At 42.1% G+C, this 23,464-nt stretch overlaps 1 protein-coding gene across 2 annotated transcripts in view; it reads left to right on the top strand.

The window, feature by feature from the left end:
* Window positions 1-19,706, top strand: part of LOC137436768 (cilia- and flagella-associated protein 45) — an 83,028-nt gene extending 63,322 nt beyond the window's left edge. For both annotated transcript variants that reach the window (XM_068130846.2, XM_068130847.2), the window contains exons 10-12: window positions 6,102-6,192; window positions 6,897-7,030; window positions 19,056-19,706. In XM_068130846.2, coding sequence (XP_067986947.2) covers window positions 6,102-6,192; window positions 6,897-7,030; window positions 19,056-19,125 — 295 coding nt within the window. In that variant the 3' untranslated portion in view covers window positions 19,126-19,706. The remainder of the gene's footprint in view (window positions 1-6,101; window positions 6,193-6,896; window positions 7,031-19,055) is intronic.
* The last annotated feature ends 3,758 nt before the right edge of the window (window positions 19,707-23,464 follow it).

Genomic DNA, 23,464 nt, shown 5'->3' with positions numbered 1-23,464 from the left:
TTCCGAGGTCGGAAAATTGAGTACCAGTTCACTGGTAATTCCCTGGTTGTCATAAAAGGCGACAAAAAGGGTTGGCGGCAGGAAGGGCATCCGGCCGTAAAACATTGCTTCAAAAAGGGAACCAACAAAAAAAACAACAACCAAGGTGCCCGAAAAAGGCCAACCCCCGTACTCTGAAATTAAGCATAGAACAAATAAACAATTGGAGATAAAAAGAAATCATAGAATCATTTGGTTTAGCAAAATTTAATTTAAATTTTTGACTCAGCAAAGTAGCCACCTTTTGCAGGTATAACTGCCGGACACACTCGTGGCATTCTTTCTACAATGGAAATCAAATATTGTTCGGGAGGTTCTTCCCAACACTGTTGCAGAAGTTCCCACAAATGTGTTGCACTTGTAGGTTGCTTTGCTTTCACCCTTCTGTCCAGTTCATCCCAAACCAGCATGATGGGGTTTAAGTCTGGAGACTATGCCGGCCATTCCATGATTTGAAGCCTACAGTCTTGTTCTTTTCCTCGAAGGTAGTTTTGACATTGCCTGGAGGTGCATTTAGGGTCATTATCTTGCTGTAGAATGAACCCCTGACCAACTAGGCATACACCAGAGGGTATTGCATGGCGCTGCAAAATGCTGTGGTAGCCCTTTTGGTTCGAGCCAGTCACTCTGTGCAAGTCACCGACTCTGAATCCAGCAAAAGAGCCCCAGACCATCACGCTTCCTCCTCCATATTTGACAGTTGGTGTCGCACACTGAGGAACCATCCTTTCGCCTACTCGACGGCATACAAAAACCCTGTGTGATGAACCAAAGATTTCAAATTTTGATTCATCAGTACAGAAGACCTTCTTCCAGTCTTCAGGAGTCCACTGGCGGTGTGTCATGGCCCAGGCAAGCCTCTTTTTCTTATTTTGCGATCTTCGCAATGGCTTTCTTACTGCCACTCGACCTGTCAAACCTGCAGCTCGAAGTCTTCTCTTCACAGTTGAAACGGAGACTTGCTTATTTCAACCAGTGTTAAGCTGTGCTTGAAGTTGTTGTCCTGTGAGCCGCCTATCACGCAAGCTGTTGACTCTCAGAAACTTGTCTTCTGATTCTGTTGTGGCTTTGGGTCTGCCAGACCTCTTCCTGTCAGAGTTTCCTCCAGTTTCCAAGTGCCTTTTGATGGTGTAGGAAACTGTGAAATTTACAATATAACTGTGCAATTTACATTATTTTCCCGTTTTTGCTAACCTAAACTTTTTTTTTAACCTCGAGCAGTTTACTGCTTACCTTTGTACCATTTCAGCTTATTCACTCGACTTGAATTGCTTAAATTTCAATAAAAACTGGAAAAATTGAGGTGCTCGAAAAGTTTTGACCGGTAGTGTATATGTATGTGTATATATTATTATGTACTAGGGCATGCCCGTACTATATATATATCTAAAATTATATCCCCCCCCTCTATTTACATGAAATGGTTTGGTCCATTCGCAAAGCCAAAGCGAACGGCTTGCGAGTGCGGTGACAACCCCCCCCCCTCTATTTACATGAAATGGTTTGGTCCATTCGCAAAGCCAAAGCGAACGGCTTGCGAGTACGGTGACAATCCCCCCCCTCTATTTACATGAAATGGTTTGGTCCAAAGCGAACGGCTTGCGAGTACGGTGACAATCCACCCCCCTCTATTTACATGAAATGGTTTGGTCCAAAGCGAACGGCTTGCGGAGTTTGGTAAAGAAATCGCCATAGCTCGGTAACTACTTGTCCGATTAATATGAAACCTTGAAAAGGCACATCCTCGGGTCCCCAGCAATATACCTGGCAAGTTTCAAGTATATCGGACCGGTAGTTGTCGAGAAACAGCGGTCGCATACACACACACAGACACACACACAGACACACAGAGATTACTGGAATTATAGATAGATATATTATTATGTATATATATATATATATATATATATATATATATATATATATATATATATATATATATACATATATATATATATATATATATATACATATATATATATATATATATATATATACATATATATATATATATATATATACATATATATATATATATATATATACATATATATATATATATATATATATACATATATACATATATATATATATATATATATATATATATATATATATATATATATATATATATATATGTATATATATATATATATTTGTGCAGCGTCTGTCCTGTCCTGTGTTGTCACTGAACTACTTTCTCAAACTTTTGTGAAATCGTACCAAACTTCTGGAATGCACATATCTCTCCCGTCGGTATGTCCCAAGGGTATTTTCTTTGAAAAATTTTCCAATTTTTATTTTTGAATTTTTTTGGGAAATTTTTTTTTTCAACTTCAATTGTTTATAAAATGTGATATCACGTATATTACAAATACATTTGTGCAAAATAATTGTTTGAATTATGATTGGTTTAAACCATGACAAAACGGCAACTCGGGTACAGTCATTTATCTATATATCTACACATCTGGGCAGTGTCTGTTCTCACTTAACGACTCCCTCAAACTTTTGTTTCCGTGGTTGTGAAATGTTTTTAATAACGTTGTGGTGGTTTTGAATCACGTGGTGGTGAGGTATTTTGAATTATGTGGTGGTGAGGTGTTTTTAAATGACGTGGTGGTGAGGTGTTTTTAAATCACATGGTGGTGAGGTGTTTTGAATTAATTGGTGGTGAGGTATTTATAATTACGTGGTGGTGAGGTGTTTTTAATTACTTGGTGGTGAGGTGTTTTTAAATGACGTGGTGGTGAGGTGTTTTTAATTTCGTCGCTGTGAGGTGTTTTTATTACGTGTTTTATGGCTGTGAGGTGTTTTTATTACGTGTTTTATGGCTGTGAGGTGTTTTTACTTTCGTGGTGGTGAGGTGTTTTTATTACGTGTTTTATGGCCGTGTGGTGTTTTTATTACGTGTTTTATGGCTGTGAGGTGTTTTTAATTTTGTGGTGGTGAGGTGTTTTTATTACGTGTTTTCTGGCTGTGAGGTGTTTTTATTACGTGTTTTAAGGCTGTGAGGTGTTTTAATTTTGTGGTGGTGAGGTGTTTTTATTACGTGTTTTATGGCTGTGAGGTGTTTTTAATTTCGTGGCTGTGCGGTGTTTTTATTACGTGTTTTTTGGCAGTGATGTGTTTTTATTACGTGTTTTATGACTGTGAGGTGTTTTTATTATGTGTTTTATGGCTGTAAGGTGTTTTTAATTTCGTGGTGGTGAGGTGTTTTTATTACGTGTTTTATGGCTGTGAGGTGTTTTTATTACGTGTTTGATGGCTGTGAGGTGTTTTCAATTTCGTGGTGGTGAGGTGTTTTTAATTTCGTGGTGGTGAGGTGTTTTTATTACCTGGTTTATGGCTGTGAGGTGTTTTAAATTACTTGGTGATGAGGTGTTTTAAATTACTTGTTGATTAGGTGTTTTGAATTACGTGGTGGTGAGGTGTTTTGAATTACGTGTTGGTGAGGTGTTTTGAATTACTTGGTGGTGAGGTGTTTTGAATTACTTGGTGGTGAGGTGTTTTGAATTACGTGTTGGTGAGGTGTTTTGAATTAGTTGGTGGTGAGGTGTTTTGAATTACTTGGTGGTGAGGTGTTTTGAATTACGTGGTGGTGAGGTGTAATCGTCCCAAACTTCCAGTCTTCACCTACCCCTCCCCTACGTATGTGCGGGGGGGTTCTTTCTTGAAAAAAAAAACATTCAATCTAAATCTTCAACCTAAATTGCCTATAAAAATGTAATATCACAAACACAACAAATACATTTGTGCAAAGTAATTGTTTGTATTATGATTGGTGAAAATCATGACAACACAGCAACTCAGGTACAGTCATTAGCCTCAGTTAAAATAAGCCCGTTCCTCAGTATTGAGTACGCTCGCCTCACCAAGCTAGTATATATATATATATATATATATATATATGTGTTTGTGCAGCGTCTGTCCTGTCCTGTGTTGTGTTGTGTTGTGTTGTCTTGTGTTGTCACTGAACTACTTTCTCAAACTTTTGTGAAATCGTACCAAACTTCTGGCATGCACATATCTCTCCCGTCGGTATATCCTAAGGGTATTTTTTTTTTTTTCATTTTTTGGGGAGGGGATTTTTTTGGGAAATTTTTTTTTTCAACTTCAATTGTTTATAAAATGTGATATCACGTATATTACAAATACATTTGTGCAAAATAATTGTTTGAATTATTTTGCGCGTGAGTGCATAACGTGGCCGTTACCGTGAGTGAGTGAGTGCATAACACTCACTCACTTGCGCGTGAGTGCAAGTGCATAACGTGACGTTGCGCGTGCGCACTCACGCGCGTCATAACATTGCGCGTGAGTGCATAACACAGGTGCGATACCTCCAACGCACGGTAGGACAATTGGTTTAATTTAAACCATGACAAAACGGCAACTCGGGTACAGTCATTTATCTATATATTGACACATCTGGGCAGTGTCTGTGTTGTCACTTAACGACTCCCTCAAACTTTTGTTTCTGTGGTTGTGAAGTGTTTTTAATAACGTTGTGGTGGTTTTGAATCACGTGGTGGTGAGGTATTTTGAATTATGTGGTGGTGAGGTGTTTTTAAATGATGTGGTGGTGAGGTGTTTTAATATCACATGGTGGTGAGGTGTTTTTAAATCACATGGTGGTGAGGTGTTTTGAATTACGTGGTGGTGAGGTGTAATCGTCCCAAACTTCCAGTCTGCACCTACCCCTCCCCTATGTATGTGCTGGGGGGTTCTTTCTTGAAAAAAAAACATTCAACCTAAATCTTCAACCTAAATTGCCTATAAAAATGTAATATCACAAACACAACAAATACATTTGTGCAAAATAATTGTTTGTATTATGATTGGTGAAAATAATGACAACACAGCAACTCAGGTACAGTCATTAGCCTCAGCTAAAATAAGCCCATTCCTCAGTATCGACGCGCGAGCCGAGCCAAGCTAGTATAGATATATAAGAAACAAGATTGGGCTCAAGATACTGCTTGACACACTCCACCCTCCACTGGGAGAAGAGAGGGCTTCATTGATATTATGTACAAGTGGAGGAAGTCTGTAAGCTAGGTATGAACGTGGCCTTGTATGCTGCAGGTAGTGAGCTTGGCATGCAGAGGAGGATTCCAAACTGTCGAGATATATCCACGGAGATGATCCTGTCCTCTTGAGATGTCTGGCCTCCATCCATTTCTGAAAGGAGCAGCAGCATATCCGCATGTGAGTGACAGGCCCAGAATTCAAACTGATGGTAGGAGATCAGGCTGTTTGAAAAAAATGAAAGACGACTTCAGCAAAAATGATGGATTCCATGACTTGCTGGTCAATAGTTTGCCGACTTCCATACAGATGGGAAGCAGCCGGCGGAGGACAGGCCGAAGAGCACACACAGAGAAGATGCAAGAGTAGCAGAGCAGGATTTGAGAACACAGGCACTGATGGAATCTGGGTCCGTCGCCAAGGCGGGATTGAGGCTGACAAAACGGGATTGAATTTTAACTTTTAGAGTTGCACATCCCCTGTCTTACGTCTGACATGTTTCGCAGCCACAGAAAAAACCTCTTGGCTCTATATGCAGACACATTGGCTTGATATACAGTGAGTCGATTACAGTAAATGCTTTTACAACCACTTGGCACATTATAAAGCCACAAAACTATTTTATACAGATCTACGACTTGAATAGAGCAAGGTAGATAAAGATGTCATCTACCTCTCCAGATATGTTCTGTACCTGACCTATCCTCACCTGAGGGCACTCCGGTTGATAGTATAGTCTATAGTGGACAATTTCAAATGAATAATGCTTAGTTTGGTGAAGATAAGAAACGAGGAGGATTTAACGATCATATTGCCCAACTTTTCCTGACTTTGACATCTTTCCCTACCTTACTCCACATGGGCAGCCTTATAGCCAAACCCTAGCTTAACTATCACACATTCTTTATGTGCACTCAGCGGCACGCTTAGTCCAGCCATGACGACCATTTTGCTGTCATTTCCCCACAGTTTGAACGTCCTTTCCTCATGCACACTCCTCTTTTACTGTGCCCAATTTGTCTGTATGGCAGAGCTCAGAATGAAGCCTTCGACAAGGAGCTAAAGGAGATGCAAGCAAAACGTGAAGCCAAAGCAGAATATACACGACAGCTTGAGGCACAGGTTGATTGCGGGTCATTGTGACCCCGTTGTACATTTTGGGTGTTTTGTTTGTTCTACCTCGGAATCTTTATTGGTACCTTGCATTGCATGGTTCTCAATGAGCATGTGTATATTTCATTTACTTGTCTTTTTTCCCCCACGTGGCATCACACAAGATCACTTTGATACTGTATAATTACCATCACAATGTGTGAGGCCTTTCAAGGAAACTGTGCTATGGTAGTGAATGAATGCTGTCTTTCGATTCTGTGCTTATACAGTTTATCCAGGGATGCGCAATACTTCATCGCTTATTCTCTTTTAAAGTTTACCTCTTTGGGTGCCTGTCTGATAATGGAACTCATTTATGGCGCAATGCATTTTGGGTTATGGTAAAAAATATCTCCAGCCAATGAATGCTGTAAACCGTCGATAACCAATTCCATGGACCATAAAATGATTGCTTTATATCGTACAAGGAAATACTAGAAACAGCTGGGACGAGAAAGCTAGGTCCGTAGACCCCGGCCTGCACATCTAATGCTCTCTCTCCCATCATACGGTAACATTAAAAAAAATTACACACCACATAAACCACATGGAGAGTGGTGTTTAGCAGCCTGGCAGATAGGTGTCGTTTGCGGGTTCATGATCACGAAAGTACACCATTTGGCTGACGGATGGTGTGAAGAGCGGTCGGTGTCTGGTGGGTTGTTTTTATCTAGATACAAGAATCCAAATCTCAGAAGATGATGGAGCATTCTGTGGAGTTTCGTGAAGGCGAACAAAGACAGCTTGAGGAAAAGGAGAAACGGCTTCAAATTGAACGTGCCATACAGAAAAAACTGGACAAGTTGAGGTATTGAAGTTGTACATAGCATCTAATGTAACCTAATGAAGCAGGTCATCTAGTCTTACCGAGCTAGGTTTAAATGCAAGGCCTCAAATTTCAGTGTAAGTTTTTATTCCAAGTACCTTAAGGATAAAACGTATAAACATCTGATCACGAGTTGGAAAGTTGCTGTGTTATTGAAAAATCATTGATTGGCTCGAAAATAGAATGAGCTTTCAAACATATAGCTGAGATGATTTGGCATGAAGATACAAATAATTTTGATGGACCACATGGGATCGATTTGATGGACCACATGGGATTCCTGAATCATGTGATTCCAGGATCACTGCTCACCTCCACCCGTTTGTTCCTCTTTTTCTCCGCCTGTGGAACGAATCTCCACATTCTCTTCGATCTCATTCTTCCCTCCAGGTCTTCAAGACAACTGTTCTCCACCATCTCAGATCATCCTCCATCTGAAACCATGATATTTACCCTGTTAATCTCCCCTTCCCCCATCCCCAAGTCCACCTCTTTCCAAATTTCCAGTTTACCCTCCCTGAGCGTTCGCTTCTGTATCTACAGTATCTTGCCCACCCCATGTCCTCCCCTACCCTCATTCCTTCCCACACCCATTTTTTGTGCAAATCTCCCTATATATTGTCCTTCAACTCTGCTGTTGGTGTCTGCCCCCTCCCCTTCTCTCTCGACAGTTTCTCTTGTTGCATTCTGATCTGTTCAGTGTTTAGGTCTTCCACGAGCCTCGACTCTAAACAAAAAAAAGAAAGAAAAGGCAAACAGCCACCAAGTTGTATGAAAAGGCCTAATAGTGATGGTGCATATGAATGATGTGCCACACTAAGGACGCCTTTGCTGTTAAACTGGTTAAAGACCGAGTCGTGGGCTATGGTATTTCCCAGAGTAGATTTCCATCAGCAATACAGCAAAACAAAGCGAATGCTTGTTAAGAAAACGAACTGTGGAATATCTAAAATTATATTATATATATATATATTGTCGTGTGGACAGCTCTATTAAAACGGAGCACACCACGAATGACCAATTGAGCGTTACTTCAAGGCGTTATTCAATAGCGGATGTTATATATACGCACGGGTAGAAGAGAGAAGAAGAAGAAGAAGCTGGACGCTTTCACCTGACGCGATCTCCGAGCACTCTTCAATCCTGGGAAATTAAACTCACACTAACCGGATTTTATTTACAAAAATAAACAAGGCTTTATTGCCACGGATGCCGATAATACGAAATAAAATGCAACGCTCAAATAAATGTTCTAAATTGGGACATCCCCACACCAGAGTTACACACGGACGAAGGGATAATTAAATGAAAAGAAACGTTGTGTGTGGTGTATGTGGGCTTAGCTCAAATGGCTGAAGTATCCTGTCAGGAACTGTCGGCCCCAAACTCGCCGTCCGGACGCGGCTCCACGCTTGGCGGGAAGAAGGCTGCCCGGTCGTTGGCGTGAACCCCTCGTTCCGCGCTGCTAGGCCTCACCGGACGTCTCACTCGCCCCTGCCTCTTTACGCTGCAGTGGCAAGCCGCGCTGGTATTCCCGTCGCTCGCACGGAGAACCCAACTCTTTGTGCTCGCTCAACCGTCTCTCCACCAAAGTCCGAAGGCAAGAGAATATAGAAGAACGCAAGGGAAGTCCAGGGCAAGCAGAAGGTCCAGCGCAAGAGGGAAAATGTCGGTCTCTCTCCACTTTTTATCAACCCCTCGTGACGTCATCTCTCTCTCTCTCTCTCTCTCTCTCTGCCAATCTCTGCTGGCCAACATCACAGGCTCAATTCTCCACCAATGGCCGCATCACTTCTCTCTCATGCCATCGGTCGGTGGCCAATCAGTTTGTCGCTTCTTCCTACCAATCAGCGGGTCGCTCTTTGCTCTGCCCCTGGCCAATCACAAGTCCTTCCTTACTCTGCCTTCCCGTTGGTCGACACCTGGCCCAATGGTGTGATCTCCCCATCATCCCCCTTGACCAATCCGTCGCGATGTGGGCATGGCCTCATCCTGCCTGAGCAATGTTTTATCACCATGCTGGCGCAATGCGTGGGCACTTCCTGCCTGTACTACTCTTCTTCCGGTGAGTTTTGTTGTGGGGGGTGGAGGGGGGGATTTAATTAGTGTGTGTGTGTGCTATTGGGCCTTTCCTGCTCTACATGTCTAGTGCGTTGTCATACGGGGTGAAGGATAAATCACAGGTCTCAAGACCAGGGGAATTAACATAATCCCTACTCTAGTGAGCACAAGGCCATCCTCGTATGACCACAAATATACACTTACGCGAACAAACCGCCTAAACAAAATTACATGTGGGGTTCCCCATCACGAGAATCGGAGCACACTACCTATACAGACCTACCTGACTCTATATATATCACTCTACCCCAAAATTCATAACAATATATATATATATATATATATATATATATATATATATATATATATATATATATATATATATATATACAGTGAAACCTTGACTTACGAGTTTAATTCGTTCTGTGACCGAGCTCGTAACTCAATTTGCTCGTTTCTCAAATTAAATTTCCCCATTAAAATGCATTGAAATGCTATTAATCCGTTCCAGCCCGCCAAAAACCACACCAATTTTTTTTTAAATATACAGTATATATAAAAATATCTCGCGGTTTATATTTCACCTGTATGCAGCATACAAGTTGGCAGGATGGCCTGGACTGGAGGTACACACACTTGACTCTAAACTGTCCAGCCTGGGTTTGAATCCCGACCCAGCTATAACCTGTCATGGGTGAATCACAGGCAGGGTGATTCATCAATGTGTGTACCGCTAAACTGGGCGCCCCGTTTGCGTCCCATTAGTTGTTGGATGTTAAGGATCTCACCGTGTTTTCCACAAAGAGAAGGCGAGCTATCGCCGGCACTCTGAACAAGTTGTGGCCTGGCATGCTCTTCTCCTCTGCCGTTATATACGTCCTCCTCGGCATCTTTTTCCAGAAGAGCCCTGTCTCGTCACAGTTGAAGATTTGCTGGGGGATGTATCGTTCGGCTTCCATCAGTTCGGCAAAAGTTATAATAAAATCTTCAGCTGCCTTCACATCCGCCTCACCAAGTCGACAACACGCACACCTCGCTCATGTTTTTCGACGATTGCGTGTTTTATATCCAAGCACATCATCCTCTTCTTCTTCTCAGTACTGCCCTTGGCACTCAATTTCTTCGGACCCATGGTTAAAACTAAGAAATTTTCCAAAATAACCAAAATGCGAAAACAAAGCAGCAGCGATATACGGCAGAGATGCTTGCACGGCAAGATAACCACGTGACCGGAACCCACCTGGTGGCGGGTGGCGTAAGCTCCAAAATAACCAAAATGCGAAAACAAAGCAGCAGCGATATACGGCAGAGATGCTTGCACGGCAAGATAACCACGTGACCGGAACCCACTTGGTGGCGGGTGGCGTAAGCTCGTAACTCAGATCTCGGCTCGCATCTCAAAGCAATAAACCGCCCGAGCGACGGCTCGTATCTCGGAAAACTCGTAAGTTGGTGCACTCGTAAGTCAAGGTTTCACTGTATATATATATATATATATATATATATATATATATATATATATATATATATATATATATATATATATACAGTATATACTAGGAAGAGTACCCATCCAAAGTGATGGAAAAAGTTAGCATAGGATCCCCCTCCCCTCTCTCCTCCCTCCCCCACTCTCTCCCTCCCCTCTCCCCCACTCCCCTAATCCCCTCTGCTTCCCCTGTCTCTCCTGTCTCTCCTCTCCCTCCCCCATCTACCCAATCCCTCCCCTGTCTACCCAATCCCTCCCTTGTCTACCTTCTCTTCCCCCCTCGTCATCATGTGCGATCGAATGGAATACATAACCATGCCGACGGTTTTTTTCAACCAAGTAAATCGATGATTACTTTTCCAACGGTAGATAATTGGAAGGTACAGGGCAGGGGTTGGAGTTCAAACCCGCAAACAGACGTTTTAGGGAGCGAAATATGTTGCCAGTGAAAGAAGAAGATGTTATAGTGTGTGGACATACATAGAATCACTTCCCTGGGACACATATCAATAACAGTGGTGACATGGATGGTGATCTTACACACTTTGCCACTACTTTATTAATAAACAAGTAATAAAGGGATGCATAATAAAAGAATACTGGATTTTAAATAAAAATTGATATAAATTTATTTTTAATTACTTTGGAAAAAATTCTAAAAAATAATTATTCCACTTTGACATTATGGGGTAATTTTATGGGGTAAATTTATTGTGGGGTAATTTACCCATTATGGGATAAATAAAAAAATTCAAATTGCGACATATTTATTTTGGCCATGAGTTGCGATCGTGAAATATGGAATCAAACCTGGAATATCAGCTTTTAATAGTGTGTTTTCTTGTGTTACAGTCTGAATTTCAAATTGATTAAATTGAGACTTTGTCACTGATCTACACACAATACCCCATAATGTCAAATATAACCACCAAATGGCCTCTAAAGTTGCCTTTTTTTCGACCCCCGCTAATTCACCCCAGATCCACTTATTTTTTTAAATTCCAACTTCTTTCCTGGAAGTCCTTGTCGTGTCCATGTGTTTTATACCTCTCCCACCTCCCCCAAGCCCTCTCCCTCCCACAGATGTCTCGATGTCCCTGCTCTCAAATGTTGTGTTTGTGTCCTTCCCCCTCTCTCCCCATATTGTCTACTGCTCCCCTTATTATATGTTTTATGTGTCGGTTTGACTTTTTGTGTGATTAACGTTAGCTCTTTCACGAGCCTCGATCTTGTATACAAAAAAAATAAAAAAATAAAAAATATTTAAATTAAGAAATGAAACTCGATTAACACATTGAAATAATAGGAAAATAACCAGGAAAATAAAAAATATTTGAAAACTCATCTCCAGGGTGCTTTGCTTGTGGGCTGTAACACAAAACATTGCAGTATCTGCCAATTGGAAAAAAACTAAATCCAGTTTAACCGAAAGCTACTTTAATGAGAGACATTCTCCTGAATTTTCTGCACCAGTTTCCAAATCCTAGGTTCTGTTGTAGAAAGCGCACATCTAAGATCTGACTCACATTCAAGGCAGTTCCGAGCCTTTGCTTTCAGCTGCACCAACGTTGAGAAGCCTGATTCACAAAGATAAGTTGTTGCAAAGGGCAGGAGTTTCCGAAGGCATTCCTTTGCAATGTTGAGGTAGCTTCCCATCATTTTTGGCCAAAACTCAGAGATAGAGGAAGCTTCAAAGACATCTCTGCATCCAGAATCATTTTGAAATTCAATCAGTTCATCTTGCAGGTCATCCTGGACATCACTGACTTTAGCAAGAAAAGGATTCCTCATGAGCGCCAGTCCTTCTCTCCCAATTTCTGGAATGTACTGCAGAAATCCTTCTCTGAGACAGCTGAGGTGTGTCACAACATCCTTTGCAACGCCAGGATCCAACGGCTCATTAATAGTGACTTCTGAACGAGATTCGAACTTGATAAAGTTTCCTTCCTCAGCCTTTCGTTTCCAGTTTTCAAGCTTCTGTATAAATGCACTGAGAGTGTCAATGAACTGAATGATAGTTGTTCCCTTTCCGTGCAGCTTTAGATTCAGTCTGTTCAGTTCATTAATATCCACAAGGTATGCGAGGCGAAAGACCCACAGCTTTTCATGGAAAGAAGCTTCAAGTTTGTGTTTTTCTTGCATCTGTAGGAAACTCTGCATCTCTTCTCGGAGTTCAAACACTCATGCCACAACATTTCCTTTTGATAGCCAACGCACCTTGGTGTAGTAAAGCAGGTTCTTATGCTCTGAATCCATTTCTGTGCACAATTGATTGAACAGTCGGGAATTCAAAGCACTCCTTTTCACGTAGTTCACAATTTTGATGACTTGTTCAAGAACATCCTGAAGATGAGATGGAAAGGTTTTTGAAGCAAGAGCTTGCCGATGAATCAGACAATGGACAGAAATGATGCCTAGAGATAGATTTCGAACAAGCGCTTGGAAGCCACTTTTTGCTGAGCATAGCTGGGGCGCCATCGGTGCACACTCCACAGAGATTGTGCCAGTTCAGTTCCTCATGGTCAAATAACTCTGTTACTTTTTCCATCACATCCACAGCTCTGGTATTTATTTCGAGAGAACGGCAGAATAAGAATTCTTCCTTGATGGAATCACCCTTCACATACCGAACGAAGGCAAGAAGCTGGGAACAGGATGAAACATCTGTGGATTCATCCAACTGAATTGAGAACAATCCAAATGCAGCGTTTTTGATTTCAGCATTCACCTGTTCTTTTATGTCGCTGGGCAAGTCAGCAATCCTCCTTTGAACCGTATTATTTGACAGAGAAATTTTGTTGAACTTTTTTTCAGCTTCTTTTCCAAGCAGAATCCTAGCCATCTTCAGAGCACATGGCTTGATCAGAGTCTCTCCGACTGTGTGAGGTTTCTTCTGTTGCGCAATGAGGAGGCTGACGGCATAAGAAGCCTCCGTAAGACGCTTGTTTTGCTGAAATAATGTTCCACTTTGATCCAAGCGCTGGCGCTTCACGTTCTCTTCCATTCGCTTGAAGTAGTCCACATCCTTAAGTTGATGATGTGGATGAATCTTCTCCAAATGGAGCTTTAACTTTGATGGCTGCAAAGATTGATTTCCGAGAGCTTTCTGGCACAGGACGGCTTTAATTAATTAATTAAATTTAAATTTAATCTGGCTTTAATTCATTCCCTTTTAATTTATTCTCCATGATCATGTAAGGATGTGAATCCAAACTTTATGTATTGCTCATCATATTCTCGTTTTGTCATTTCAGAAGGGTTTCTGGAGGAAAAAATAGGAGAAATATAAAAAAAACAAGACTAAAAAAATATGCAGGGAATAGTGCGTGGCTACCACTGGCCACCACCAACACACACAGAATTGAACTCTTGTTTTAGGCCTTGTGCATGAAAAGATTATATTATTTGGGCAAATATTGGGCAGTCTCTGTGGCCCACCTGAAAAACGTGCTGTGGCCCACTGATTGGGAACCCATGTCCTAATCCATATTCAGATCTTCACCAAAATCGAATCGATTCTTCCTCGTTACACACACACAACCTGTCCACAAAGTTTCGTCCAAATCCTTCCATAACTTTTTGAGATATCCTGCTGCGTATTATTTTGGCCCTATCTCCCAATGGTGAAGAATCACTTTTAAAATTCTAGTAGCCGGATCCGGATTTTCACCAAAATCTAATCATTTCGTCTATGTCACATACGCCACATCTCTGCCAAATTTCATCCGAATCCGTCCACAACTTTGAGATATTTTGTTCACAACAAACAAACAAACGGACAGACAAACGGACAAACAGGGGTGAAAGCATAACCTTCATCCACCTTTGGTGGCGGAGGTAAATATCGAAACGATGCAGCCCATCGGCATCATGGGAGTTCTGAGGCACACAGTTTGTGTAGGCCCCAGACTTCAAGCCCTCCGGCCTATTGGATAATTCCTTTATTCCCAGTGGAATTGGAATCAATCCAAGCTATATAAACATGATGTATGATAAGCAATAGCAATTGTTTAGCTTCATGACATAACCCGAGTTTTTTTTTTTTGAGGCATCAAGCCTTCTGTGCCAACGCGCTCACGTTTTAAAAAAATATTTCAGGAGCAATCGAGGCTGTGCTTACACACTGTAGGTTTGTGCATTTCACATTTATGTGTGAAGCACACCAAAGAAACCCTGCCTAACGTCTTGACCCGTTCATGTTTAGTATTCCATTTCGATCCATTCCCGTTTCTCATTCCTTTATTGCAAATAATTAATTGAATGTATCCATACCTTTGTGTGTATTATCCTCCATATTGTGTTGGGTTTTGTGCACCTGTCAGTAATGAGTATGGTACATCAAATATCAAATAAAAATTACAACTGAATAGCGAAAGTTAAAAAGAAAAACTGAAAAAGAAATTGAAGCCGTGTAAAAAGGATAGAAATGGACATATGGAGAGGGTAGTGGAGGAGAGGGAGAGGGGTGGGGGAGAGACAGAGGAGTGGGGGAGAGACAGAGGAGTGGGGGAGAGACAGAGGAGTGGGGGAGAGACAGAGGAGTGGGGGAGAGTGGTGAGAGATGGGAGGGAGTGAGAGAGAGAGAGGAGTGGGGAAGAGTGGTGAGAGATGGGAGGGAGTAGGAGAGAGAGGTGAGTGGGGAAGAGAGGAGAGAGAGAGAGGAGTGAGAGGTGGGAGTGGGAGAGACGGGAGTGGGAGAGAGGGGAGTGGGAGTGGGAGAGAGAGAGGGGAGTGGGGGAGAGACAGAGGAGTGGGGGAGAGGGAGTAGTGGGGAAGAGAGGGGAGTGGGGGAGAGACAGGGGAGTGGGGGGGGAGTGGGGAAGAGAGGGGAGTGGGGAATAATTGGGAGTGGGGAAGAATGGGGAGTGGGGAAGAATGGGGAGTGGGGAAGAATGGGGAGTGGGGAAGAATGGGGATTGGGGAAGAATGGGGATTGGGGAAGAATGGGGAGTGGGGAAGAGAGGGGATTGGGGAAGAGGGAGGGGAATGGGGGAGAGATGGGAGGAAGTGGGGGAGAGGGGGGAGTGGAGGATAGATAGAGGAGTGGGGGAGAGACAGAGGAGTAGAGGGAGAGAGAGAGAGTAGGGGAGGGAGGGGTGAGAGAGGAGGTGTGGGGTGAGAGAAACGAGGGGGGTAGGGAGGATTTGGGGGAAGGGGGAAGAAATTTCCTTCTGTATACATCCTGTCCAGCCCATCCCTCCCTACCCCATTAGATGCGCTGATCTCACCCCACTTGGATACACCCTGCAGTCATTTCCTCGCTCCTCTAGGGGTGGGGGCGTGGCTGTTATTTACAGAGACAACTTCTCTCCCTTTGTCTCCTTCACCACGACTTTTTCGTTCGACCATTCATCCTACGAGCTAGCCCATGTCACCTTCACTCTGTCAGAAAACACTCTTCATTTCTTCTGCCTCTACCGACCTCCACCTAACCGGAAAAACAAGCTTACTGACTATGTTCGTGACCCAGCTTCCTAATCTGCTCGACCACTGCAATACTCTTCCTGGTTTCGTCCTGATTCTTGGAGATTTCAACGTCCACTACGACCAACCACAACATCCTCTCACTTCAAAGATCATTGACCTCCTTTCTACTTCTAGTCTGTCTCAGTCTGTCTCCCAACCTACACACGTTAAAGGACACATCCTGGATTGGTTAGTGCACAGATGCGATGATCAGTTGGTGCAGTCCACGTCAGTGACCTGTGCTATCGCCTCGGACCACTTCTGTGTCACCAGTCGCCTGAGTATTGCTGTTCCTCGTTTTCAGCCCACCTTCATCACCGCCCACAACATCCGTGCCATCGACCGTTCCGCCTTTAAAGAGGACCTTCACACCCGTCTCTCTGGCCGTTCCTTCGTCACTGCAGAAGACCTCGACTCTTGCCTCCGCACAGCATTTGACTGTCATGCTCCAGCGACACGGCATGCCGTTTCCAGATGCAGGAGTACTCCGTGGTTCAGCGCAGTCAGCAACAAAGTCAGGGCTGCCAAAAAGGAACGACAACGTGCCAAGAGACAGTGGCTGAAGACTGGCCTCACAGTCCATAAACAGTTGTATAACATAGCTAAAAGACTCGTCATAAAAATCATTCTGAAAGCAAAAACGTCATATATTTCTGATCGGATTACTAGGAGCTCCTCCTGCAAGCAACTGTTCAGCATTACCAACCGCCCTCTTGCCACCAAAATTAAATCCATTCTTCCCACTGTATTTCCTCAAAACGAACTACCCCAACGCTTCCTGCATTTCTTTCACAATAAAATTCAGTCAATAAGAAACAATCTTGACAAGCAGTCACTCCTTTCCCTGGATGATGCTGAACACTGCTTTCACGGATGACCTCTCAGTTTGTTTACTCCTGTTACTGAGGAAGTTGTCAAATGTACAATCCTCAAGTCAAACACAAAAACATGTGATCTCGACCCCCTTCCCACCGATTTGTTTATTGAGTGTTTGGACACCCTCCTCCCATTTATTACTGCAGTTATCAATGATTCTCTGACTACGGGTTCATTTCCACCTCTCTTTAAGCAAGCTCTTGCTAAACCACTTCTTAAAAAGCCCACCCTTGACCTTAACGACATGAAAAATTACCGTCCTATCTCCAACCTGTCTTTCCTGTCAAAGATCACAGAAAAAATTGTGCTATCACAGATGAATGACCATCTAGTTTCAAATAATCTTTTCAATTCTCGCCAGTCGGCATATAGACCAGGCCATAACACCGAGACCGCTCTCCTAAGAATAACCAATGATCTTCTGACTTCTCTTGACTGTGGTAAGGTTCCGTTCTTGCTCTTCTAGACTTTTCTGCTGCCTTTGACACGATTGACCATAGTGTCTTAATTCGTCGTCTTGAAATCACATTTGGTATAACTGGTACTCCCCTTTCTTGGCTGATGTCCTATCTTACTGATAGAGTGCAAACAGTTGTTAATGGCCAGAGATCAGCCCCTTCTCCGCTTTCCTTTGGCGTTCCCCAGGGCTCAGTCCTGGGACCTATCCTCTTTCTTTTGTACACTCAGCCTCTATTTGATCTTGTTGCCAGACATTCAGTTGATCACCACGCCTCTGTGGATGACAATCAGCTGTACAAAGGAAGCACGATTCAACAAATCGTGCCCACTGTTGAAGTGTTAGAAGGCTGTATTGCCGACGTGAAGGCGTGGATGACCCAAAACAAACTTCAGCTGAACGATGCTAAAACAGAGTCTATGATTGTAAGATCGCACAGATGTCCTCTACAATGTTCACTTCCTACCACTATTCATGTTGGTGAAACCGATGTAAACTTTGTTTCGTCGGCCAAGAACCTTGGTGTGGTTTTCAACTGTAACATGACATTTTCCAAGCAAGTACTTCAAACTTGCAAATCAGCATACTTTCAGCTGCGAAAGATCGCATCCATTCGCCACTTTCTTACTCCTCAAGCTGCTCTAACTCTGGTCTGTGCCCTTGTCCTCTCAAGGCTAGACTATTGTAATTCTTTGTATGCTGGCTGCCCTCAGTTTCTCTTGGATAAGTTACAAAAGGTTCAAAACTCTGCCGCTCGTCTTGTCTGTAAGGCGAAGAAGTCTGACCATGTTACTCCGCTCCTTGAATCTTTACACTGGCCGCCTGTCTCTGCTCGTGTGCAATACAAAATTTGCACACTATGTTATAAATCATTGTGTGGAACGGGACCTCACTATCTCTCCGATTTGCTCACTCTCTATGAACCTCGGCGACGGTTTCGTTCAAGCGACGACTCTATGACCTTAGAGCCGCCACGCACCAGCACCAAATCATTTGGTGAGAAATCCTTTTCTTTTGCTGCACCTCTGCTCTGGAATGACTTGCCTTCCTCTGTTCAACATCTTGACTCTCTTCCTGCCTTTAAAACCTCCCTCAAAACCGATCTGTTTCACAAGTCTTTCAAAGTCTAAGTCCTGTTTTCCCTTTGGTTTGAGGTGGGACAGAGATCGAGAGTATGTCTGTGTACATGTGCGGGGGAGGGAGTGGGAGAGTACACATCTGTGGGTTTTGAATGGGGAGGGAGAGGAATAGGACAAGAGTGAAGGTGTGTCTGTGTGTGTGTATGTTTGTTGTATGTGTGTGCGGTGTGTGTGCGTTCGCATGATAATGTAAAGCGCCACGAGGGTCGTTAACTCTGCTTGATGGGGCTATATAAGACTCCTTTATTATTATTATTATTATTATTATTATTATTATTGTTTGTCTAATTATCCGTCTATTTTGTCCTTCACCTTCACTGTTGGTGTCTTCCTCCCACCCTCTCACTACTGTTTATTTTGTTCTGTTGCGTCCCAATCCGTTTTGTATTCTCGCTCTTTCATGAGCCTCGACTGTATATAAGAAGTGTCAAGTTATACGTTGTTGTGATGTTGTGAGTGGGCATTTTGTATTCATTATTTGGTTTTATGACTGATGATGATGCACGCGTGTTCCCCTAGGGATTCAAACCTGAGAGCCGATCTCATTGCCGAGGTGGCCCGGAACTCCGTCCTTGCACCACGTCAATGAAAGTTAATGGCCACGAAGATTGCACCTTGCATCCTGCTTCACAAGAGAACCTGTTTACATGTACAATGTGTATTCGCCAAAATAACCTTTACAGTTTTACCTTTTAGTGTTCGAGTTAGGCAGGAGGTAATTGTTTGTAACTTGCCTTGTGATTCAAACTCAATCACAGAGAATCTTGGGAATTTGACATCTTGCTACACATGACCCCACTACATTGGTGGTTATTCGGACAGTAAGAGACGCACAGTTCAGACCATTTGTTTGTCTCTGTGCACTTTTTAGACCTTTATGGTTATCCTTACAGCTTGTGTTTATTACTCGCTCTCAGCTTGTTGAAACAGCAGAGGTAGTTTTAAGGAGGAAAATAGAATTAGAACAACCAGGAGAAGGTTATGTATGAATGTCAGCCAGAAATAAACAAGATGGCCCCAAAGCCTGAAATCTGTTTGATGTGATGAAGGAAATTTTTCACGAATGAAATGGTTGTTGCCTTTTCTCTGCATGACAAACTACGTTAATTGCTTACATTTTTATGAACTCTTTCACCTGTTAAGTACACAATAAACCCGGTGTTGGCTTAACGATTGAGGTGGATGCCTTAAGGCTTAAGATCTCAGGGTCTTGGGTTTGAGCCCTGTCGTGCCATTAAATAACACCAGGTGAGTGGACTCAGCCTGTCATCATTCTGATGTCGGCAAAATTAGAACCAGCTGACTGGAAACAGGGGGCACTGCATCAGAGGCACAGCTGCACCCCCAGAAATGATGCAACCAGTAGTCGACTTAATAATCACAAGCAGCTCTATGTGTATACACAATAAAAGAAAGAAGAAAAAAATAGATTGGCACTCGGTAGAGCACACTCCTCCGCCAGGGTGAACAGTTTACGTTTTGGATCCCACTGATAGGCTGGATCCTGATTTATCCTGATTTATCATGCTGAGTGATAATGCTGAGGTGAAACAACTTCGGGTTTCTCTTGATGGTACATTTTACCTACGAGATAGATTGGAAATTGATTGGGAAAAAAATGATTATGTGGCAGCCGACAAGTCTTACCAAAAGGTGTGTGAAAGCAATGGTAATAAAGATCCCATTTTGGATATGGTTGCATTTCAAAAACTTCACACAATCTATGCAATTGACCTGAGTTCTCAAAAGGAAACTATAAAGTGGATACTTGTCTATACATTGAAAGAGGGGAGAGTGAAGAGGTTTACACATTTTTTGCTTTTGGAAGAAACAGAATTGCAGATTAATACAGATAATGGTGTAATAATTAATATCACATAGATTTTTCTAGTAAATAAATGAGTAGCAGTTCAAATCTTAATAAACTATATATTAATCAAATCAATCTTAATAAACTATTATCTTGTATTCAAAATCAAAAGCCTTGTATTATTAATGTTAATACAATTCAAAGAAAAGAAGCAGTAAGAATTGATGTTTTGCTCACAAGAGAGCAGGTGAAAACACTAAATGGTACTGGATCACTTAAATTAAAAATATCAAAACCGATGTTAAATAAATATTCAATAATAGAGATGAGAGGAGGATTTCTTCCATTTCTAATTCCTTTATTTGCTGGTTTAAGTGCGACGGGAGCATTAACGGGTGGTATTTCAGCAGCGGTAAAAACTGCTAACGAAAGGAAGGCACAACTAAAAGCTCAAAAATAATTGGAAGACATAACAAGGAGTTGGAGAAACAAATTAGTGGAAGTGGTGTAATTGTAGATTTTGCTGAAAAGCTTGAAAGTCTACCTGATAAAGCGAGATTGTTAGTTGGAGATATGCTTTCTTCTATCTCACAGGCAGGTGTTAAACTAACTAAAAGGGGTAATGGGTTATATCTTTCTCATAAATAAATGGATAAATGGTTTAAACAATTTGGAAAGAATACAACGTCAAATATAAAACTTGCTAAGTATTGTAAAAAACTAAAAATTGATAATGTGGTTATTTGTATGAGAGATGAATTAACAAAGTTGTCCAAGAATACAATGAATATTATTATGAATTTAGACACAGAATGGTTCTCATTGGGTTTGTATTCATAATAGTCAGGATAAATATTATTTTGATAGTTATGGTATGCCACCACCTGTTGAAGGAATACATTTCTTACAGAATGGTGTTTATCAAACATTTCAAGTTCAAGAAATTAATTCTAAATGTTGTGGTCAATTATGCTTATATGTATTATTTCAACTCAATAATAATTAAATTTTTATGATGTCATTTTAAATCTAATATAAATGACTTATTTTGGAAAAGATGGTTCTATCTTTGGAGTATCCTGAGAGTTGAATATTGATTTATCAAATTATTATACAAAGGCACAGGCTGAACGACAAAAATATAATTTAACAAAAAATATTAATATGAAAAATTCTTATAAATTAATTAATTATCGAAGCCCCACAGATGCAAATGACTTGGTGAGATTCAGTGATTTAACAAAATGTTCTACAGCACTCTTTATCAAACAAGTAGAATTTACAACCACAACTAACACCTGGACCTACAAACCATACACCTTTCCTTATTAAATTTAACAATCCACTTAAAATTGAATTATTTGAAGAAGGATGCTTAGTTAATATGAGAATAGAAAAATGGGGGTATGATATGCCTAATTTAGGGTATAATTGGACTTTTTCAATAAACCTACAAGAACTACACGATTTAAATAATTCTCGTATCGAAAAATATTACCCACTTGGTAAGGATAATGAGATATGTGGAAGCATAAATAACAGACAAAAAATACACGATTTTAAGAAAAATAAAAAAAAATTATGGTGAAGTGATAGTTTATATGACAAAGAAGGAAGGAAATGGGATAAAGATAGAAAGCCGAGGAATACAAACCGATTTAACAATTGGGAGATGGGGTGGTATTACCTGTCATAATATTAATCTCACATCTATTTCAGAAACCGAAGTGGAGATCGGTTTCTGAGGTTTGGGACATGGAATGTAGGGACAATAACAGGGAGATCAGGAGAAGTGGTGGAAGTATTGGTCAGAAGAAGAGTGGACATATGTTGTGTGCAAGAGACGAGATGGAAGGGAAGTGGTGTGAGAATGGTGAAGGGTAGGCAGGGACAGAAATACAAGTTTGTGTGGCAAGGGTGCCTGGAGGGCGTGAATGGTGTTGGTGTCCTGTTTTCTGAGGAGTTTGTAGACAGTGTGGTGAGTGTGACGAGAGTGAGTGATAGGCTGATGATGGTGAAAATGATGATTGGAAAGCTCTTGGTGAACGTCATCTCGGGATATGCTCCGCAGGTTGGTCGAAGCGATGAAGAAAAGGACAAGTTCTGGTGTGCGATAGAGAAGCTGATGGAAAACGTGAAAGATGAGGAAGTTGTTGTGGTAGGAGGAGACCTAAATGGACACGTGGGAAGGAGTATGGATGGTTTTGACGGAGTTCATGGGGGTTACGGATATGGTGTGAGAAATGGAGAAGGTGAAAGGATTTTGGAGTTTGCTGATGGAGCTGATTTGTTGATTTGTAATACTCAGTTCCAGAAAGAGGATAATAAGCTTGTTACATACACGTCACGTGGCTCGACGACAACCGTTGACTACCTGATGGTGCGTAGGCGAGACAAGGGGCACCTCCGGGACACAAAGGTGATCCCGGGGGAGGAGGCTGTTTCACAGCACCACTTGGTTGTCTGCGACGTAAGGGTGAAAGGTGCGAGGAGAGCTCGGCGGGTGAAGTACCAACCGAGAATGAAGGTGTGGAGGTTGAAAGAGGTGACAGTAAGGGAGGCATTAAAAGAGAGGCTGAGTAGTGTCGAGGATGATGTGGTTGAGCTTGAAAGTGGTTGGATGTCGATGAAAGCTAGTCTGTTGGGAGCCTTTGGTGAGGTATGTGGATGGACAAAAGGACCACCGAGGCACTCGGAAACATGGTGGTGGGATGATGAAGTTGGAAAGAGGCTTGACGAGAAGAGGAAGAAGTTCAAGGAGTGGCAGAAGGCGAAGGGTACGGGAGCAGAAACAGCAGAGCATGAAAGTTATAAGGCAGTCAGGAAGGCTGCAAAGAAAGAGGTAGCAAAGGCGCAGGAGGCATGTAGGAAAATGTTCGGAGAACGCTTGGATTTGGAAGAGGGTCAGAAAGCAGTATTCAGGATTGCAAAGCAAATAGCGAAAGAGAGGTGTGACGTGATGGGGGTGAGTTGCTTGAAGGATGAAGTGGGACAAATCGTTGTCGACCCAGATGGAATTAAAGGAAGATGGAAAAGATATATGGAAATGCTGTTGAATACAGAGAATGAATGGGATGGCAACATAGAGAGTAACCCAGTTTTAGGACCGGCAAAGAAG

Source organism: Myxine glutinosa, chromosome 11, assembly GCF_964187855.1.
Source record: "Myxine glutinosa chromosome 11, kmMyxGlut1.1, whole genome shotgun sequence".
NCBI classification, from domain to species: domain Eukaryota; kingdom Metazoa; phylum Chordata; class Myxini; order Myxiniformes; family Myxinidae; genus Myxine; species Myxine glutinosa.
The sequence above is the reverse complement of the archived record's forward strand: the minus strand, read 5'-3'. Positions and strand labels throughout refer to the sequence as shown.